Raw genomic sequence first — 23,453 nt, forward strand, 5'->3', positions numbered from 1 at the left:
ATCCTGTTGGGGTGGTCAGATTTCAGAATAATCTTGGACTATTATTCATTTTTTTACATAAATAAGGCCGTTAGTTTTCTCGTTTGAATTGTTTTACATTGTCTTATCGGGGCCTTTTTTAGCTGACTATATGCGGTATGGGCTTTGCTCATTGTTGAAGGCCGTACAGTGACCTATAATTGTTAATGTTTGTGTCATTTTGGTCTTTTGTGGATAGTTGTCTCATTGGCAATCATACCACATCTTCTTTTTTTATATTGCAAGGATAGCAGAAATTGCTGGTTTCAATGTTAAAATCGTAACAACAGTATTAGTGATGAATCAAAAGAATTAAAAGTTTAATACATTTACATGCTTGCTTGATATATTCTTGCTGATAAAGTCTGTTTCAAAAAACAAAACTGTGGGTTTTTTTGGGGGTGGGGGTAAAAATGTGAAATAAAATTAACTTGTCATTAAAACTATTTTATGCATACAAAGCATTATGATAATTGTTCAGTTGAAACTAAATTGTTGTAAGACATTATTGTAGAGTATTTTCGAGTATCAGGTCCTGTCCATGATATAAAAAATATTAGGCAGTAAGATCAAAGGGAAAATGTACAAATTGCTGATAAAGATGATAAAGAAAGATGACAGATGTAAAGTAATACTAATAGTTTATACGATCTAGATTCCCTATGAACCTTAGTATGTCTCATTATAAGGACATAAAGACTGCTCTTTATTGAACATTTCTCAAACTTTATATCTGAACTTTAAAATTTAGAAAATTATTAAGAAACTTTAAAACTCCTTCAAGCAGTCGATTTCTAGCTTTCTTTACTCTCTTTTTTTTTTTTTGGGGGGGGGGGGGGGGGGGGGGAAGACTCTTTTGGTCATAAAACTCTCAAGTTTTCAAGTGTCAAAACAACCTTAGCATACATGTGATTCTTCTGGCGGGAGTTAAAATCTCCAGCTTTTCAAACCCTCTTCCATCCCTCCCAATAAAAGTTTATTTTTCAAATTTCGTGTCTGATTGTTCCTAATGATGTTAAATCCAGAAAAGCAAATGGAGTGGACCATTTTAGAAATTTCCTTTTTCCTTTTAAAGCCATACCTCTCTAATGGCTTCATTCTCTTGTGTTTCTATTTCCACAATTTGTTGTTTTAACGAGGCAATATTCTTTATAAGTTCAGCTTTGGTATGTTTCAGTTTATCTAACTGCAGGCTTGTACTGGACTCCTGCAAAAAAGGAAAAAAATCTTTTAAACTATATGATTGGATTAACCTTCAAGGATTTAAAACATAATATGGTTATTTATGATTTGTTGCAGGTAAATCAATGTCTTTTAGATATTTGTTTTTATTAGCAATCATACCACATCTTCTAGACTTAATTTCACATGAACATCCCCCCCTTTTTTTTTATGATAACCAAGTTTCCTTTACTACAGTATATAATCTGAATTGAAGTTAGTATGCATAACCTAGAGAAAAAACACTTTTCAAAGCAGACTTATTATTGACTTAAAAAAGGTAGACATTTAAACATTAAAAACAGAAGGCCTTTTTAAAATCTTAATGAAGGATCAATGAAATTATCAAAAACCTTCCATTGATAAAAAATTAAAATGTAAACTTACTATACAACAGCATATGACATTGTAAACCCTGTATAACTTGTATTTTCCCATTTTATGACCCCTGTGTAGAGGTGTTAACCATTGTTCTGAGCACATCAGTGTCAGATACTGTCAAAAACACACTTATTACACTGACATAGTTTGAAGTTGTTAACAAGTATTTATCATTTTTTACAGAGTAGGTGCCACATAATTATTATAGACAGAGTTAACATGTACAAACAGTTATTTCCTGGATGATGGGTGGTAATAAGGCCAAATTATAAATCCTAGTTTCACTCATTCAAGTGTAAGAAATGAAGACATTTCACTTTGTTATAAAGTATTGACAGAGGAAGTATATCAAATTTATGCATTTATTTGAATTTCGAAGGAACAAACCCATGAAACTTGTAGTTAGAAAAGCAACCCAATGACAAACAGTTCTGCAGCTAGTCATAAATGACCTTCACCTCTTGTTATATTTCTAAAAAGTTTAGAGATTATAGAAAACTTTTAAATTGTAAATTTTCCAGTTTATTTCTGATGTCACACTGCTTATGTTATTACTTCACTGTAAAAGTAAATTGTTCAATAATTCCAATGACCTAGGGTCAACTTGCTTAACTGGCGTAATTGGCTCAACTTATTCATAAAAAGGAATTTGAATTGGTCTATTGGTTTGTCTCAAAATAAATGCTGATACTTGTAACATATATATAGAAAGTATTCTGTGAATGCAGTAAGGATTAAAAGTGCTTCTTTGTTATAAATAGGACTGGTAGCAAAACTCCTTAAACTATGATTCTTCTTCATTTTATATAAGACCTACACTCATTTTGTCTATTAAGTTAATAAAATTTGTTCATGTAAGCCTTAAGTGGGTGGGTGTCTTTCAGAAAAATAAGATAGTTAAAATATCTTTATTTGAATGACTTTTCACATATAATGCTTTGCTAAGAATAAGGTGGTGCAGTAAAAATAGGCTCAGAAATTTGTTCATCATGTTCACAACTTCACGTAAGCCTTAAATGGGCATCTTTCTAACAAGCAAAAAATAAAGTAAACAAATCTTTATTTATTTGATTTTCATCATAATACTTAGCTAAAAATGAGGTAGTCGATGGAACAGTCAAATCTGTTATATCTATATGTCATGCAAATAAGTTGTTCAGTGTTTTTTGGGGGTGGGGGAGGGGAGGGGGGCTATTTAATATTTCAGACTTGGTTTTGAAGTTTAAAAAGTGAACTATGCAAATCATTAATTATAGAAAACTCATTTTCGCAACAAAATCAAAACTACTTGTGGACAAAATTCAGTAATTATCCAAAACTTAATACAATTATTTTCCTTGATTTTTGCAGTCAATTAATAGAAAAATTAGAAGATGTGGTATGATTGCCAATGAGACAGCTATCCACCAAAGTTTAAATGAACTAGATGTAAACAATTATATGCAATCATGCTTCATCATTGAGCTCTCAACTGTTTACTTTTACAATTTATAAATATAGAAAACTTTATTTTGATGTAAAATATTTGTATTTATGTCATAACTTACTATTAATGGTAAAGTTGTTCTCTATTTCAGACAAATACTTTATTAAGTATAGATAAAGTTATAATTTCTAGAGACAACCAATCCTAAAGTTCACTTAATACAAACAATATTTTCTTCTTATCATAACACTTGTCACTTATAAATTAAAAACAAACATACAACCAAAAACAAAACAAGAATTTCACCATTATCTACCCAGTAATGATTGTTCTAAAAGAGTAAGATGTCAACGTCTTTCTATAATCATGATAATTAAGAGGAAATTAATTGTAAAAGTTAAAATACATACCATTTTTGGAAATTCCACTCATTTATGAATTAGACGCTTAGTTCAAAGAATCGGCCATTAAAAGATAAACCAAAATTTGATAATATGTTATACAGGTAAACCCAGGTAAAAATATGTTGACGGATCAACTTAAAACATAAATATCTAATTCAGACAATTTAACCGTCAAACGTAGATGACCCAGTGTATTACGATCATTGACTATTTAACTTAAAGATCAAGGTTTTAGTACAATGACTTCCCCTTATCATAGTGTCTCTATTTAATGATTTTTTTCTTTGATGTTAAGCATGTCATAGTTTTTCGGAAGTCAAAGTTATTATATCATACGAAAAAAAAATTGTACCACTCCTTTTTTCATTTAAAATTTATACATGTATTATCATAAAATACACATTGCACATTATAAACTTATAAAGAAGACAGAAGTAAGAAACCAGTTTAAAATTTTAATTTTTATTCTTTTTCATCCCTATTAAGCGAACCTTAACACTTGAAAGAAAGATGTAACTTCCCTTATAACATACTACTTAAAATTAGTCAACACTCAAGTATTTTACAAACTTTAAAAAATATTTTAAGTGAATTTTAAATTCAGTTTTACTTACTTGAAGTTAAAATTTGATATTCCGTGATTAAATTAGATCAGAAAACATGCACCTATCTATTGACATATGCTTTTGGTAACAGACGTAATTTTGTTTATGAGCAATGGTGTTGTTTTTTGTACAGGTTTTTGACATCTTTTACCTGTTGTAATATATGACTTTTATATAATTACATAATATTGATGAATATGAAAAGACTTTTTAATTGGTTAAAATCAGTTTTTTTTTATTTTCTATTGACTAATACCCATCCTGACCATTTGTTTTATGTCACAACTATGTGTGGTTTGCTTGTATACTGCTGATTATCAATTAAAATTCAATTAGAACAATACTTTTCCTAAATATGTAATATATAAGTTGGTACCATCCCTTATTGGGTATAATTAAAATTTAATCAATGGTCACTCAGGTATTATTTACATTTCACCTTTCATTCACTGGTATGGTTATCCAAAAGTTAGTCCTCAAGATGTGCATTTTATGTCTATGACTTTTATGTACTAATACAGGGCCAGTTAAATTGAACACACAATAATTAATAGTTAGCTAATTGACATATTTACAAGATGGGGACAGAATGATCAGCATCTCAACCTACTTGATTTTTAGAACACTTTTTAATTGATAATTTATGTTTCTTCACAGAAGAACCTTAAGTATTATTACTAACTACTAATGAAGTTCAATGTTCAAAGCATCTGGAATCACTCAGACACTGATCCAGTGTTATGCCATGGTTCATGCAAAAAGGTTATGGATGTTATAAATGTTCTGGATGTTATAAATGTTCACTTACATTTTCAAATTTAATAATTCAACTCTTCTGCAACATTACTACCTATCATGAAACCCAGGTGAAAAATTGAATTTGACTTGATTTCAGAGTCATAAACCACTGAATGCCTGTGACCACTTTACCTTCCCCTCCTTATTTTGTTAAAAGAAAATTACAAAAAAAAAGCGAACATAACTACATGAAACTTAACACAAATACCATAAAGATTCATCTGAATTAACAATTTGAATATCAATCTGAGAGGAAAATTATTAATATCAAACATTTATAAACTTTGTTATTTCGTTACCAACATTGGTTCTCTAAATTGATGAAATTGTTCTGTGAACTTAAAAATATTCTTATCAATTCTTTGAAATAAATATTTCTATTAAATTAATTAAATTTATCCAAAGAGTTTTAAAATATAACATCAATTTAAAATTTGGATTCTCATATAAGATAAACATGGTAAAGACGAAGAAGGTCCTTTTCTCCATGTTTTCAAAACTAAGGAAGGAAATTTACAATTTTGTGAGGGGGGGGGGGGGTGTCTTCAATAACCTTGACTATTGGGATCCCCTTCCTTAGGAGGCAATTGCTTAACATATCTAAGGTGCATGCTAGACCTTCTTAGCATTATTCTAAGGAAGATTTTGAAAGATTAAACAAAACATGTATAACTTTAACCTTACCATACTAGAATCTGATCTCAGACGTTCTCTACTTTTGGAAACTGGAGCCTCATTATTTACTGGTGTCAGCCTGTCGTCTGACTTCTTACTTCCTGTTGATCCTCCAGATAATCTGGATCTCGAAAATGATTGGTCCATTTCAATGGAATTACTTTCTGGGGACTGATATCCATTTACCATTCTAGTATTTGTTACTGAATTATTCCTACATTGAAGATTTTCATATATTCCATAACTCTGATTGGTCACATTATTTCTCTGGTTATCATATGACTCATCAATGAAAGCAATTCCATGATTCTGATTGGTCACATTATTTCTCTGGTTGTCATATGACTCATCAATGAAAGAATTTCCAAGATTCTGATTGGCCAAAATATTTCTCTGGTTATCATATGAATCATCAATAAAAGCCATTCCATTTACTGCAGAATTGAAATAATCAAATGAGTTTTGAACACTTTGAGTTTGTTCTGTAGGAGACGTGAGTAATTCATTAGACTTGTCATCTGCCTTAAAATGACGTCGAGTAACTTGAGGACTTTTGCTGCCCATGCGGGGTGAAAGACGTGGACTTTGTAATGGAGATCCTCCTAGAGAGTTTTCTTTGTTACGATTTAATTCTGGTCGACGTTTAATAGTTCCAGTATCTTCAGAATTGGTTCCACTTGTCGATTCTTCTTCTGAGTTTGAAGAATTTGAACTACATCGTCTCATTTGGAAACCATGCGCCACATCTTTATGAGGATTATTTGGTGAATTCAGCATTGCTAATGAACCATTGGTTTTTATTTTTGTCATAGATCCTCTATATTCAGATTTATCTTTTCTGTCTAAAGAATGAACTTCTTTTGTGAAGTCATGAAAACTAGGTAATTGATTTGGTCTTTGAACCTGTGAGATTTTGAATGAATTTTCATCAAATCTTGGAGACTGATTCTCACTTGATACAGTACAATGCTTAGGACTAGCATCGTCAGAGACATACATTTCTTTTTTATTTGACATCACTTGTAAATCTGAATTTGAATTTTCCTGAGAGTTATTTCCCTTGGTCAGTGGCAAGTTATGCCCCTTAAATTGTTGTTGTCCAGCATGACTACTATCCATTGTTGACATACTGTATGAAGGTTGTACAACATTTGAAGAAAAAGAAACAGATTTTGCAGAATCAACAAAATCATTTTCATAGTCTGGAGGTGAAAATCTTTTTGAGGAGTTTTCTTTTATTGATCTATTTCCTAATGGAAGCCCTCCATTGTAATTTGAGGTAACAGCACCAGAAAAGTTATCCTGATCCCCAATATTTGTTGGTGTCTTTGACCGTACTTGATTAGTCCATTGTTTAGACATCGTCACAGGGGTACTTTGTTGTATCAGATCATTATGAGCAGAAGTAGAAAATGTATCAAAACTTTTTGTCATGACAGGTTTTGGTGACACAGGAGGAGGTGTTCCTTTAGATGGAGTTACAGCATTACTTGTGTAAGAATTGTATGGTCCATTCATCATAGGAGACACATTACTTATAGTGTGTGGAGATTTCACTTGAGAAGAAGATGATGTATATGTTGGAGAATAAGTGTTAGAAAATGTCTGATGACCAACATGAGAAGACACTGGATAAGAGGCAGTAAAGGACTCTTGTTTATGTGTTGAATGAGAGTACTGCTGTCCAACCCCATAAGCTAGACTGTCTTTAGGCAATGTTTGTTTCTCCACTTCAGATGATATGTTATTTCTTTCTAAAAACTTTTGCATTGAAAAGGCAGTAGTTTTAGGTTTTGGACTTTCTTGCACAACTCTTTCATCTTCTATTTGTTTTTCATAATCAGCACACATGTTTAAAATTTCTTCCAATCTTTGTTTTTCTATTTTCTCTTGCTCTTGTTCTTTCTTTCTCTCTTCCACATTTTCACGATGTTTCATTGTTAAATCTTGTTGACTGGCAGTTAATTCGTCAAAATTAAAGTCAATACCATCAAAGGTGTTTCTATTACTAACTACGTCACACGTTCCAAGGAAGTCACCATTTATAATGCTCTCGGCCAAGAGGTCAGCATCAGTGGCGTTTCTCACTCTTGATGTTGCAGATTCAGTAAAATTGAAAGGTTTTTTCTCCTTTTGTTTAGGAGTAATGGCAACACTGTTGAGTGGAGATCTAGAATTCGGTGAATTACCTTTACTTCCAGCAGGAGATATATGAACAGTTTTGTCACTGGATAATTTTGGAGAATCAGAATTCCACGATAATGTTGCTCCACTACTGACACTTGTTAATGAGCTAGAACTTGTACTTCCTGTACTTGGCACACGCTCAGTTGTACTTTCTGTACTTGGCACACGCTCAGTTGTAGATTTCCCACATAAGAAACTAGCAGGCACTCGTGTGGTTACAGTTTCACGAGTGAAAACTTTTTCACCTGCATGAGACGAAACACCTGATGAACTATTATGTCTCCTAGTTAAAGTATTTACTGGTGACCCTTGGTAAGGAGTATCAGGTGGCATAACTCGCATAGGAGATTTTACTGTTGGTGAAGTTCTATTATGCGAAATAAGTTCAAATTTTGACACTTTGTCAAGAAATTCGGTATCATCACCGTTATTAGTTACTAAAGTTTTTGGTGAATTTTGTTTTGGCACATTTTCATAGAATGAATGTTTTGGTGATTTTTCAATTACAGATTGTTTCGGTGACTTTTCTGAATATGAATGGTTTGGAGATCTCTCAGAATATGACTGGTTTGGTGATTTATTCAAGTATGGAGGTTTAGGTGATGAACATGAATTATTTGAAGAACGGTCCAGGTATTTCTGTTTGTCTGAACCAGATGATGATCGTTTCTGTACATTAGCAGCAGCGTCAGATATCACTTGCATATACTCCGGATTCACATCCAGTTCTGAAAAATAAAGATATTAAAATTAAATAAAAAGTCTTGCCATTTGATTATCTTTTTGTACTTTTAAAAGTTCTATAGATTATGATAGATATGGATTATACTAAATTCTGTTTTTTTGTGAATGTGTGTGTATGATTGCTGTCTTACTATCGTTAATTGTAAAATCTTTCAATATTAAATTTACCATGTGCAATATTTGATTACTGTTTATATATTAAGTAAAAATTCAAAATAACTGTTAAAACATCCATCCTTCCAGTACCTTCTATGCAGTTTGAAGAATCCCCAAATCAAGAGAAATGTTTATCACAGTTTTAACTGTATTTCGTTTCTATAATGCTATTGAAGTGTTATTTGTGCAAAAATTTGTTCATAAATTGTTAAGTTTCTTGAAAACAACTTACTAGCAAACTTTTAACTGATTTTATTGAATGATATTTGTTTTAATCTTAATCTATAATTGTATTGTCATGTCAAATGTTTAAGTCCTTCAGGACCCTTAATTAAAAAAAAATATTCTTCAGACTTCTGCAAAACCATAAAAATGTGTGACCCAACATAACAAAAATTCTCATTTAATTCATTAAAGTGTCAAACAAAAGTTCTGAACCATCCTTTTCTTCACAATTTATACATCTGGAATATAATCTGACAACTTGTTTGACTTTTAATTTGTACCAGAAATCCTAATAGAGTTATCTCTCTTGGTTCACAGATCAGAAATCAGAAAATATCTTATGAAAGAAAGCTCCAATTTGAACATATAAAATACATAAGTGTGAAATTAGGAGACAGTAATTAGAATAAAAATTAAAATGACATTTACTGTTATGAAATAACAATCATGTACTTATTGACAAAAACTCTAAATACAATCATGACCAGGGGCATGGAGACAACATTTCATGTTTTACATAGAAAAAAATGCAAAATGTTCATTTTTTCTTCTTCTGCAAGCTATCAAAAGATAAGACTTACATATAAAAGTCTTTTATAGTTTTGACCTAGTAACATACTTCATTTTTTGTATGACACAAATACAACTTTTAACTTTCAATAACATGACCTACCTGAAATTCTCTACAGTTTTTTAAAATACCGATTGCCCCCGCAAATTACATATTTAACTTCTCAGTCCAAACAAAACAAATACTTATATTGATTTTTTACAAATCTAATAAAAAATGGGAATGTTTGAAAGCCTATGTTTACATTGATAAATGTCTGTGCCCTGTAATTGTCGGTAATAACATAGATCTAAATGTAATAGCCAAGTTTTTGACACCTAAATCACATGAATTGTAATAGCTTGTCAAACTGATTTAAAACATTTGACATGTGCTTTAAACATACATTGAACTATGGGCAATCAATTTCAAATATAAAATCACAGCTTTCACATTGGTCTTTTGAAGTACAACTTATTCCACAAATTTACAAACCTTAAGTTCTCTTATCCAAACGATAGTAAAAGCTTTTTATTCCTATCCTAAGGATGTATTCTCACTAAAATTTGATATGCCTTTATACGAAAAGATGAAAATATCTAACTAGTGCAATATATTTCCATTATAGAAATAAAAATTATTTGAAACAAATTCAAGAAATTTCAGGACATTTGTGATTTACATGCACGATAATAAATTAATCAAGAAGATGCGGTATGAGTGCCAATGAGACAACTCTCCATCTAAGTCACAATTTGTAAAAGTAAACCATTATAAGTCAAAGTACAGTCTTCAAAACAGAGCCTTGGCTCAAACCAAACAGCAAGCTATAAAGAGCCACAAAAATGACTAGTGTAAAACCATTATACTGGGAAAACCAAGAGTCTAATCTATTTAAAAAGAAGAAAAAGAGAAACACATATCAACTACATAAACAAAGGAAAACTACTGAACATAATATTCCTGACTTAGGAATGGTGCATCAAATGCAGCAGGTTTACACATTTTAATAAATACCAACCTTCAACCTTACCCAAAACAATAGTGTAAAATCACAACATCAAATAATACCTGTATTTGTGTCTACTGGACAATGTGCAACAGATACAAACATGTTATAAAAGTGCTTCAACAGTATGTATAAGCAGCAGCTTGACTATTAAACACATTATATATACTATGGATTAATTTAGTTTTTGTTGGTACAAATTTCCATTGGTTGAAGTAAAAAATTTGAGTGGAACGACTTAATTTTTGCAAGGACTATCATACTAACATGTATAACAGTCCCAGATTTGAGTAAAATTGTGAATAAAAGCTTTTAGGTTTGTGCAATTTATTTAATTCCTGGTTCACATAATTGTACTCCATATAAATTATTAACTATGAATTCATATGTCTTCAGTCAAACTTTCTGCTAAACCTTTCACATCAGATATTAACCAATATCTTTACAAATATGAATTGTTATCCACTTTTTATGCATAAATCTAATATAAAATAGATTCACCTTAATATATTCATTGATGGGTTTCCATGTTCAAATCCCATCTACTTAACATTAAACTCCTATATAACCAGAAGTTGATGACAGATGAAAACATCAAGTCCCCTGCTTCTGTAGGTATACTCATCCAACCATATGTGAAGGGATTTATCAGTTATTTGTGGAAAGTTAGGGCACATTGTGCAATTTAGTTTCCTCTAAACCATTTTATTATATACTTATACATACTGTGGATTCTTTTATTTTTCGTGGGTATAATTTTTCGGGGATTGTGGAAAATTTGCAGTTTCGTTAAAAATAGATTTCATGGTTTTGTAAATCTTATCATGCATGCATAAAAAGCCTACAGAAAAATTGTAATTCCTTGAACTTTGAATACAACTGTTTGGATGAACCAACAAAACCCACAAAATTGATATCCAACGAATAATAATGAATCCACAGTAGTCAAACAAGTGGACAAACTTATACCTATGAGACTCAAAATGTATGCAGGAGAGTAAACATTATCCCCATGTTGCGCCCCTGAAGCTGAACATTTATGGGTTTTAGATTGGTCATATGATGACACTTAACAAACAATTTATTTGTGATAAAAACTGGACTGTCCATTCATCTGTCATTAAATACACCTGACCACAATTAAAGAGATAACCACATGTAAGAAAATACATACAACTCTTAAATCAATTTATAAACTAGTTACCTCAGGGGGTCATGACAAACAAAAATCATTCTTAAATACCAAAAAAATAGGATAGTATACACTATTCAATATTCCAATATATAAATATACAAAAAACATAATAACCACACAAGGTTATCAGCTATGTATTCAACCATGCATGTTGAAAGTTTATAAAGTTATGGAAATGGGTCAAAGACTCAAATGGCCGGTTTTCAATACTTGTGGTTTGCAAATTGAAAGGCTATATATGAAGTAATTACAATAAAATTTTAAATGCTTAACATGCTCATGGGAGCATCCCTTTTAATATAATATGGAGAGGTGATTCTTCTACAATTTACTAAGAAACTCTACTGACTACCAATAGAAACAAGTCTAAGCAGAAAATGAGCATACATTGGTAACCAAAAAATGTGCTGCACTTTCTAATAAACATGTTGCATCCATCAGCATGCCACAAATCAGCGCTTTCTTGTGAACTTTCAATAACTTCAACAACTTATGACCTTTCAATTAACAGACTACAGGCAGGGGCGGATACAGCCATTTAAAAAAAGGGGGGGTCCAGCTATATGTCCCCATTCAAATGCATTGATCGTAAAAAAAAAAGGGGGGTCCAACCCCTGGAACCCTCCCCCTGGATTCGCCATAAAGAGGTACTCTGTGTACCTCTTATTTTAGAAAGACTAAGTACAATTACATTTATTTTCTTACTATTATACCCTTGTCTGATTTGCAAAATTCAAGACCTCCAAGTTACAATATTTTTATTCAGTTTTAAAGTTTTCAGCATAAAATAAACACTGTAAAATTGTTTATTATATTTCTTAATCTATGTTTATCCTACTACATGAATTTCCGCAACAGCTGTTGCCAATTGACTGGCAAAATAACTTCAATCATTTTGTAGTTTAGACTGTTTACAAAAGGAAATGTGAGCTCCCGATTTCAGTTGAAACAGTTATAACAATTATATGCTTTCCTTGTTCTTAATGATTCCGCTTTAGGCAAACAAATCACATTAAATTAGTTGCTGGCCCTAATCTTCTTTTCTTTATAAAAATAAGAAGATAAGGTATGATTGCCAATGAGGCAATTCCCCACCATGGAACTGTAATGACATAGAGGTTCCATGCCATAATCATTTTAATGCAATATATAAATTTCTTGAGAAAAGTAAATGAAGCAATCGAAACATTTATAAATATACAAATCATAATAATAAAACACTTCACAGCTTTAACTTGCAATGAAATCACATTTGATAATTTCAAAATTTTAAAGATACAGCAAAATTGCAATAACCAATGTCTGACTGAATAAGTATGTTACGAAAATTCCTTAAGTTCTGAGATGTAACTTTTGCAGATTTATTTATTTGTTTGCAGCTTCAATTCTGACAGATAGCAACAAAAAGTTAAAGGCTATTGACATCTTTGAATTGATGTTTAGGAAGCAGTAAAGCAGGAAACCAGCCAACACAGCTGGTTAAATGAGTTGTCTCTCCTGATAACTGACAACAGCTGATCAAACTAACATCTATTTGTCATAAGATAATTATTTTTGTGTATTTGGATGAAAGATCTTTTGTTTTGACATAAAAGAACCTCTGGCTGTTGGTATATTATGGTGATTTGTTAAGTAAATAAGCGTTACTCATTGGGAAGACTTGCACAACTGCTCTTGAGGAAAATACAAAAAAGGTTTATAGAAGATGTGGCAAATCCAAGGTGAACATTGTGCATATCTCGTTTACTAACTAAAGTCTAATAAACTCCACAACAAACTTAATGTAAATGAACAAATATTTAATTATTTTCACGTTGTCCTACACTGTTAAAATGACAGTCTTACAGCTTAGGGTGCATTGGCAAATATTATAAACATTTTTGAAACTATCACAAATTTCCAATAATTGAATAGCTAAGATTGACAAGAGAAGTTTTTCTATCAAACCAGCCACAGAAGGACAGTCTCTGGGAGTTGTTTTGATAATTCTTTAAAGTGAAGAGCATTGAACTTTGTACTCAACCTGCAGATGTTTTCCTTTAACTGGTAAAATATGCTTTCAAAAGTATTTTGATTATGCCAAAGTCTTGAAAACAAGACAATAAATGTTCCAAAAGACTATAAATCAGACTTGATTCTCCTGTCCTATGCCTCTTAAAAATTACAAAGAGATACAAGATATGATTTTCAAAAGAAATCCTACATGTTCTTTTCATTAAGACTACAAAGTAAAATACTCATCAATTTTAAATGTGTATACAGTACAGTAGACAAACTGATCTACAACCCCTGAAGCAACAAACTTATCCAGCAGTTCACCTCTGATGCTTGACCAATAAAAAACATGGTTGGATTAACATGCCAAGATTTTGACACATCTTTCTTACATGCTTCATTTAGTTTGGTGTACCCTTGCACCATATTGTCAAAATAATAATGTATATATATATTGCCAAAACATACATCTCCTAAGTGTGAATAAAATTATGTAGGGCACAGCAACCTACTGACTAGAAGAGAAACAAATCCAACAAACAAGAGAAAAACTAGAAAATCAAAAAGGACAAAAATGTTTATTTACTTACTATCCTTTCTAAATGGCAGTTCATTTGGAATTTTATCATGCAAGATGTGAAAAAAGATTTACGAGAAATCTATTCCATAGGTTGATCAACATCTAAGGTGAAAAAATGAACAGTCAATGGAACAAAGGCATGTGTAGGTCTGTAATTTTGCTTTGAAATCAGTCACAATTTGCAGATTCTATTAAACATATAATGTATATACAAACAAAGCAATCCAAGTTTTTTTCACCTTTAGATAAAAATAATAGAATAACAGACTAAAACCTTAATTTCCTTGTAATCAAGCTATAGAATATAGTTATCCCTACAAGTTTATCTACCAGATCAACCGGTCTCCCTGTGTTATAATTACTGGTTTCCTACTTTTAATGTTCGTCGTTTAGTATTAATTTTACAAAATTACAGAGAAAATAGGATCAAGGGGGTCCATTTATGCTGAACTCAATAAACTAGAAGTACAAATTATTTCAGGCAAAAACAAAAGACGGATGAAAGATTTAGGTTATATGTCTTTTTATCAAAGAATTATTCTAAACTTTATCACATATATTTGGTACATCAAATAATGCCCTCATCCTTTCTCCTCAAATAAAATGTTTCCTATCTTTAGTTTGAAAAATGTCAACAATTCCCCAATGGCCTTATTACTTTACACAACCTGTTTTTTTATTTAATTTCTGTTTTCCCCACATCTCATTAATGAATAAATTGACTAAGGTATAAATCTTTAAAATCAAGTTTACAACTGCAAAGCAGTATAGAGGCAGTAAGCAGCCTTGTGTACAATATTGAATAATTAAACAGATTATTGTTAATTACTGTACATTCAAATTACAGGGTATATCCAGGAGGCTTTGCACTATTACTATACCAATAGCTTACAAAACACAAGCACACAGAGATCAAAGGTAGTTTGTGTGTAATATATGATGTTAACACAGTATGTCTTTAGTCTGTTTGATGCATGGTTCACAATCAAACAGTAGGTCCTACATCTGCAAGCATTTGTGGTATACACTGGTCTGGTTTCACTGAAAATTTCCTCATCAGTATAATTTATCATCTTCTTTAAAAAGCCAGGTACAAGTGGAATACAAAAATAGAAGTACATGTATTAAGGGATTGAAGGGTAAGTTTCCCCACCCCTAATTCTAATGTCTCCCCACCACCTATATTCTGATCACAACCTGTTATCTGTATAAGTCTAAACTTGTTACGCTATAAATAGTATAGCAGTCTATCATTATAAAATAGGGTCCAGATAGAACTTCAGAGTTATGACAGTACAAGAGTAGATACAGCCAATACGTTCCAAATATATATCCCTATTCACATGCATTGATCTTCAAAAGTTCCAGGGCGTTCCAACCTCTTGAAAAACACCCCTCCCACTTTTGGATTTGCCACTTCAAAAAGAGAAGCCATGAAGAATCACAAAGAGACTAAGATGATTGAATGTTATATTCAATGGTTCCTCAAACTTATGTGACTTTGAATGTCAAGCTATTAAACATACCCTGTTAACTGTTTCCAAAGCAGTTATCTTTCATGGACTTAAGACTCAAAAAGGAAATAATAGACATGGTGATTCAGAGCATGGAAAATATAAAAGATTTTATGGACACTATATCTTGTCATTTCAAACCATAACATGAAATGTCAGTGTGCTCAAAATTATACCTTATTTAAATGTTGTCCACAGAGGGTTGAAGTGTTACGACCTTTAATTAAGGTCAAATATATATAAAATTATGTTAGGTATAGTTCTGAGCACAATGACCTGTCTCGTAATGGTTTCAAATGACAAGATAAAGCCTCCATAAAGTATATCATTTAATAAGCATAATATTTTTTTAATCAGTTTATATACTTTTTTAAAGCACTATATACAACTCTGCTGTAATTAAATATAGATAGTATTCATGCTCAGTCACCATATAAGTATGCAGAATCTGATAACCTTAAAGGACTTTGTTTAAAATAACACATTTCATATTCAGACCTAAATATAGAATTACACAAAACAATTTTATATCTCATCTTCCATAGCTTTGTTTTGGTTATTTCATATATGACCAGCAGTTTCAAAGCCTTTTTTTTTTAATAATTGCAGTTTCAATCAGACAGACAGACAAGACAAAGACAGACAGAGTTCCAGTAAAGGGTTGTTTATATGTTTATATAAGTTCAGTTAGTCACTGTTTCTCTCTAAACTTTTGACCCTAAATATTATTAAGTCTTATAATACAATTTGAATATGTTCTTAAATATTTTAAAATTGTCTTTTCAGATGGTGTAACAGAGGGTAACCTAGCTTTACTTATAAGATTGAACTCCATAATCTTTCCCAGGGAACCTTGAATGACCTTTACTCTGATGTGAGGTATTCGCTGGTGTCCCTATAAATGCTCAGGATCAATGCCTTGTAAGTCCCACACCTGGAGTTAACATCTGACCTTGTCGTATTGTATGTTCCTAATACCCCCACTATAATTATAAGAGATTTGCATTATTATGTGATGTGTGAGGCAATTAAATAGGAATAATTTCCTTCAAGACATCTGACATGTGGTCTTTATATTAAATGTCTAAAGACAAAATTGTGACATGTACTGTCAACTGCTATACAATGGTGTAAAGTCTTTAGTTTTGTTACCTTTTCTTTTATATAATAGTGCTGGATTATAAAAACTTTAGTTTTGACAAAGACAACTAGTGTTTAAAAGTCTTTAGTTTTGTAGTCTTTCGAAGTCATTTCTTTTATATATATGTCCGGGATTATAAAGACCCTCTTCCTTGTTGTCTCATCTAAAAAGGCCATCCTTTATATCATCTTCACTAAATTATTATCTTTATTTGTATGCAAAATATACATTATAAATTCTTTTGATAAAGCTTTGCTACAAAACTTTATAAAGTATTTCAAAATTTGCAGACTGATATGAGCAAAGGAACACTAAACCTACTATACTAATCCTTATAGATTACCGTTGTTCATCTCAACAAGATTGAATATCTCACTTGAGCCTGTACAGCGAAACTGAGAAAAGCAATCAAGTTGAGATGACCAATGATAACCTGTTTATTGCTATTTTACCTAGGACAAGGTTGTCATTTTCATGTCAATTTCATTGACAATGCCACAAGCCCCTTTAGTTTCTAGCGACAATTTTTCATATCACTCTAGTCCGCTGAGAAAGGAAATTATTAGTCAGCAAGATCTAAGGAAAATTTCGTAAAATAGCGATACATTAGTTTATAGTCATTTGCTTGAAAATAGAATGCATATTTCAGGACAATAATACATATTCTGATAGAAAGTCTCAAAGTATATAGGAAACGTCTCACAGATTCCTTACAAAAAAGTCAGCAGTAGAATTCAAGATATCTTTTTTTCTATTTCTTCAAATGATTCTTTTTAATATTAGTGTTTTTGGGTTGTTTTTTGTGCATAATTTAACATTAATGTTAAGTTGGTATTTAAACACCTCTCCATTTAATATCTTCAAACAAAATATCAACAAAACTAAACCACAACTATAAATTTTACCAGACAAGAATGCTGGGTTGGCGTTTGTGGGAGTAAAGACCCTGAAATAATGTTGTAAATATCAACATAGCAGGGGGTCATTAAAGGGATCCAAAAGGAATATATTGTGACAGTAAAAAGCAATGTTTAAATCAATTGAAGCCTTCATTTGTAAAGTTAATGCATCCATATATCTTCCACAGAAAGATCTTGATTGCAGGTCAAATTACAATTTTTGAACTGTTTTCCATATAAAACCTCATCATGAAAACACAATTTACCATTTATTATAAAAAAAAACAATTCTGACTTTAATCTACAATGATCAGGTATCACTTACATATCTGTGATGTTACATTACTAATAAAAGTAACAATATCATTTCCATATGTTTGCATGGACTTCTATTCATGATATTATGAAGAATGTTTTTAGAAATACTGACACACCCGTGGACACACCAAAACTGAACAAATCTGACATTAGAAAAAATCATTGTAATAAAATTGAGAATGGAAATTCAGAAAGTGTCAAATGGACAACAACCCGACCGAATAGCAGACAACAGCCACTACTTGCAAGAGAATCAAGCACTTGGAGACAGGCTTCAGCTGCGCACAAATCATTGGGGGATCCAGGGGGGTTACCCCCCTTTTTTTGGACAATCAATTCATTTGAATGGGAACATGTAGCTGGAACCCCCCCCCCTCCTTTTTGTCCTGGGTTGGGAACCCCACCTTTTTAAAATGGCTGGATCTGCCACTGCAAATAGACTAATCAATGCCACAAAGAAGTACCACCACTTGGTTTTGCAAAGAAAAATTGCTATAACTTTTGAACAGACAATATAAAATATGTTTTGTCAGCTTAACAGAACAGAAAGGTCTATAAATGACCTAGGTGTAACTCAAAGTATAATATGGATTAACATAAGATAGATTGTTTGTCCCTGGTTTAATGTATGTTTTTGTAAAACTTGGTCAGCCTTTGAAAACTTTCGCAGTCCTTTTAGGTCCCATGTTAACAAGGATAAGCTTCCCGTTTATAACAAGTGTTCACCTTATTTACATTCAAATGTACTTCCATAGTTCAATAGAAATATCTTGAAGAAAAACATGTCACCAAGTTTGAATTTTTTTCCGTTTGAATTTTTTTCCACCATTATATAAATATTTTTCTTAAATTCTTTTCTTTCAAAAAAATGCTGCAAATTTTAATCCTGACAGATTTCATTTTCTTAAAATATGTGCAAACATTGTCTTGATCCTTTAACATATTGTATTACAAATTGTATTTAAGGTCTTTCCTCTCCGCGAGGAAAGACCTTATTGTTTTTCGCATGTTTTTTTTTTTTTTTTTTTTTTTTCATCCAGCATTTGTTTGACATGGCCTCCCCTCGTTTCTATTTGAGTTATCAAAACCAAATATGGACAATCGGTAGACCTCATTATGAAGTATTACCAGATGAGGCTGTGTAGGATTTTATCATCCCCTTTAGAAGTTATCTCCCTTTTATTGATTTTTTTCAACATGGCCCCCCCTCGTTGTTTTTAAAGATATCATGATCTTATTTGGACAATAGGTACATCTCATCATGATGTATTACCATATGAGGCTGCATAGAATTTCATCATCCCCTTTGAGAGTTATTTCCCCTTGAAACAATTTCTTTCCTTTGCTCATTTCTCAAAAAATGTTAGAGATAGAATCGATTTGAAAACGGCAACATGTACAGGAACAGATGGCAATGTTAATGAACATATACAATCATTTTGTTATTAACCCTTATAAGGAGTTATTCCCCTTGAAAATTTGTATACAATTTTAGAAAAAATCTATTTCAAGAACTGGAAGTCGTAGAGACTTGGGACCTTCACCAATAATCTTTAATTCATGTGACCTTCAATATGCACCCAAAGTCAAAGGTCACAGAGTGCAAAAAAAAATTATGCTGCAATTTCAAGCTTACATATTAGGAAAACGATAAGACTTTGCTGCCTACATACAGCGTATAAAATGTTCCTCTCGACGAACTCTACATTTTATATAATAAGCCCAAAAATGTCCGACCGTCTGTTCAAAAGTTACAACGGGATGATTATTAAAAGTATAGTATTTTGTGTATATCTTTTTAAAGGTAACAGATATCAACCTACTATAAACTGAAAAGATGATCAGTAATTCAAGACCTTCAATTTGAAGTCAATGTCAGGTCATGATGAAATTTCACCTTGCCCTTCACATTATACTATGACCTTGACCTTGTGATATTTGAAAGGTCAAGTGGTCTTGAGTTGAATGGTGATAGTCCGATGTCTCTACGACTTCCGGTTCTCAAGTTTGGTATTGCATCATATATTTGATGATTAATTGTGACCTTGGTGAACATTGAAATTGTCCCAATTCTTTTTCTATGATGTTGTCCTTTAACTGTAGATCATTTACCATTTAACAGATTTGAGATATCTGCTGTCGTTTTAGAGATAATGCAGTTTGAAATTTTGCGAGCGGCGGCATGTATTTCTGAATCAACAACAGCTTACCACTTAAAATGTTTAAGAAATTGAAGAGGTTGGCATAGTTATATGTTTGACCAAATACCAAAAACATTCCATGGGAAAAAACACAAAAAAAATCATTTTGAAATTTTTATGTTTTGCATTAACTTTGTAAGTTTCATAACTTCTATTTATATCGTTGATATTGCATCATTATTTGCACTTTGTCAAATGGGGTCATCTGATATATCAAATTGAAGGTCTTAATAAACTCTACTTAAAAATGAAAATTTTAAACACCCTTTTCATCCCAGGGGGACGGGTGGGGTCATTTAGTGCAAAAAATTAAATTTCTCAGATGGTAAGGTTGTTGCATATCAAATGAAAGAGCATAAAGTGTACATTTCAAATTTCAAATTGACGTCTCCAAAAAAATAGGTTGGATGGGGTTATTGAGTGCAAAAAATAAATTTTCTTTTACGATAGGGTTGTTGTATATCAAATGAAAGGTCATGATGTGTACATTTGATATATCAAATTCCCGACCTTCAAAAATTACTTGGATAGGGTTATTAAGTGCAAAAATCAAACTTTCTTGAACAACGCGTTGTCGCATATCAAAAGAAAGCTCATCTACACTGTGTTGCATATATCATACTTCCAATCTCAAAAATGTAGGCGGATGAGGTCATTATGTGTAAAAAGCGAAAAGTTTCAGAAGGTTTGCTTGTCGTATATCAAACGAAAGGTCGTACAAAGTACATTACGAAAACATCACTTTTACAGGAAAGACCTTTCAATTGTTTTACAAACAATTGAGATACTAGTTTAAAGCTTCTTTTGTAAGTTAACACCCCTGAGCTTAGCAGATTAAATATTTGATCAAGGGTAGCAAACGTTAGGGAGTTGACTAAATAAAAAGACAGATTTGTTACCATAAATAAAAGGATGAGCACCAGAATTGTCAGATCAAACAGGACTACAAAACGTTATTGTTAATATTGTGACTTCTGTCCTGGTTTAACCTTATAATTCTAATGCATCATTTGTCAGACCTACTTCGATGAAAAACTATCAGATTAAATTGAACAGAAGGGATTTTGAGCGTAATTTTGTAGCCTGTGAATGAATAGAATTTGTCTTTTTTTATAGTAATGCAAGATTTTGTAAAGGACTTGAGCAATTATATAAAGATTAATATCAGAGCAAATTTCAAGAAATAAATGACATTTTCAAGATTTGCCTCATAATAAAATTTCTTTACAGTTGCCTCTTACATTATTTGTTAATCAACTGTTGATATTTCTTATTAACTCATTCTTCAAAATTATTTTAGAATAAGTAATGGGGAACAATAGTTAGTCCAAAAAATGCTTCTCATCAACCTATATCCCTAAATTTTTAATACTCATATTCATAGGGACAATACAGCTGTCTTCTACTATATGGGAATAATATTAACACATAATGGCAAGTCTTAAAATGGCTGAGCTGTGAAATTAGAGGATGAAGCAACTCAGAATCCAGCAACAACAAACTTACAAAAAACACCATGTGCTTATACCTTGACCTCTCTATGACCTTTGTAGATTTGTGTCACTAGGTTACTATCTCATTCATGAATATCCATCACTTCCTGTTATTGTAAGATAAAGATGATTGACAATAAATGTCTTATGTTTGAATAATATATTGCTTCCTAGGTAACTTTTCATGAAGATATGGATTACAATACATATAAAAAAGATGTGGTTTGATTGCCAATGAGAAAACTCTCCACAAGAAATCAAATGACAGAGAAATTAACATCTATAGGTGACCATTGTTATTATTAACCGTCTTCAATAATGAGAAAAGCCTATACTGCATAGTCAGTTATAAAAGCCTGAAATGACAAATGTAAAACAATTCAAATGCGAAAACAAATGGCCTAATTTATGAACAAAAGTGGTACAGTAATCAACCCTTTAACTAGTTCTTGTTTTTAATAATTGGAAGAAAGGAAAAATTGGAAATGAGACAACTTTTCACAAGAGACCAAATAACATAATGTGAGTAATCATAGGGTAGGTAACTTTTCATGAAGTTATCGATTACAATACCTATAAAAAAGATGTGGTTTGATTGCCAATGAGAAAACTCTCCACAAGAAATCAAATGACAGAGAAATTAACATCTATAGGTGACCATTGTTATTATTAACCGTCTTCAATAATGAGAAAAGCCTATACTGCATAGTCAGCTATAAAAGCCTGAAATGACAAATGTAAAACAACTCAAATGAGAAAACTAACGGCCTAATTTATGAACAAAAAAGGTACAATATTCAACCCCTTAACTAGTTCTTATTTCTTATTAATTGGAAGAAAGGAAAAATTGGAAATGAGACAACTTTTCACAAGGGACCAATTAACATAAAAGTTGGGCAAATGAATTGTAGGGTAGGTCACTGTAAGGTCTTTATAAATGAGCATATCCAATACTTCATAACATTGCTATGTACTCAGTTCTTGAATCTTACTATGTTCATATTTTCTGTTAGTTAAAAACTGTCCTTAATTCTTCACTTTAACCATGTTATAGTTTTCCTGCTAGTAAAAAACCTAATACTCAGATCTTATTTGTCATCAACATAAGATCTTTAAATCCCCTGCATTTTAGACTGTATGAACTTGCTGGCAGCCTGATTCTACCCAGTAATTAAATGATATGTATTGTACAGAATTGTAAGCATAACTGTTAAAAGTCTCTACTTGTAATCCATCTTATTCTCTTAGCCTTTAATCTGACAAAGGATAATACACTACATGTATACAGTTACAAATCACATGACAATAGAAACCGTGTTACGCTCTTTTATTTCCGATTTTTAAAATTCAAATTTTCTTTGTCATAAAAAACAATAATAATAAAGGATATCACAAATACCCTCATTGTAGTATTAAATATTTAAATTTTGACATTTTCATTTATTCTGTAGGCTATATAAATTTGACACTATTGATAAGTATCAGACAAGGTGATAAATTATCTCCCTTATTATATAATACTTCATATCACAATGATATACACGCTGTGATGTGCAAGGATGAATAGTCTCTGTGTTATTGTGGTACGGTATTCAAACCCTAAACTAGTAGTCCTACTAGATAAATAGTAAATTGAAGAAGATTAAGTATGGTACTCTATCTAATTCATGTAATCCATCTCAAAGATCGTCAGGTAAAGGAACAAAGATACAAATTAC

General features: G+C 31.5%; 1 protein-coding gene across 2 annotated transcripts in view; it reads right to left on the reverse strand.

The window, feature by feature from the left end:
- LOC134720582 (putative uncharacterized protein DDB_G0277255) overlaps window positions 1-23,453 on the reverse strand; it is a 118,887-nt gene that overhangs the window by 56,519 nt on the left and 38,915 nt on the right. For both annotated transcript variants that reach the window (XM_063582916.1, XM_063582917.1), the window contains 2 exons: window positions 5,538-8,443; window positions 1,100-1,225 (listed from right to left, as the gene is read on the reverse strand). In XM_063582916.1, the coding sequence (XP_063438986.1) occupies window positions 1,100-1,225; window positions 5,538-8,443 (3,032 nt within the window). The remainder of the gene's footprint in view (window positions 1-1,099; window positions 1,226-5,537; window positions 8,444-23,453) is intronic.

The sequence above is a fragment of the Mytilus trossulus genome, chromosome 6 (assembly GCF_036588685.1).
Source record: "Mytilus trossulus isolate FHL-02 chromosome 6, PNRI_Mtr1.1.1.hap1, whole genome shotgun sequence".
NCBI classification, from domain to species: Eukaryota; Metazoa; Mollusca; class Bivalvia; order Mytilida; family Mytilidae; genus Mytilus; species Mytilus trossulus.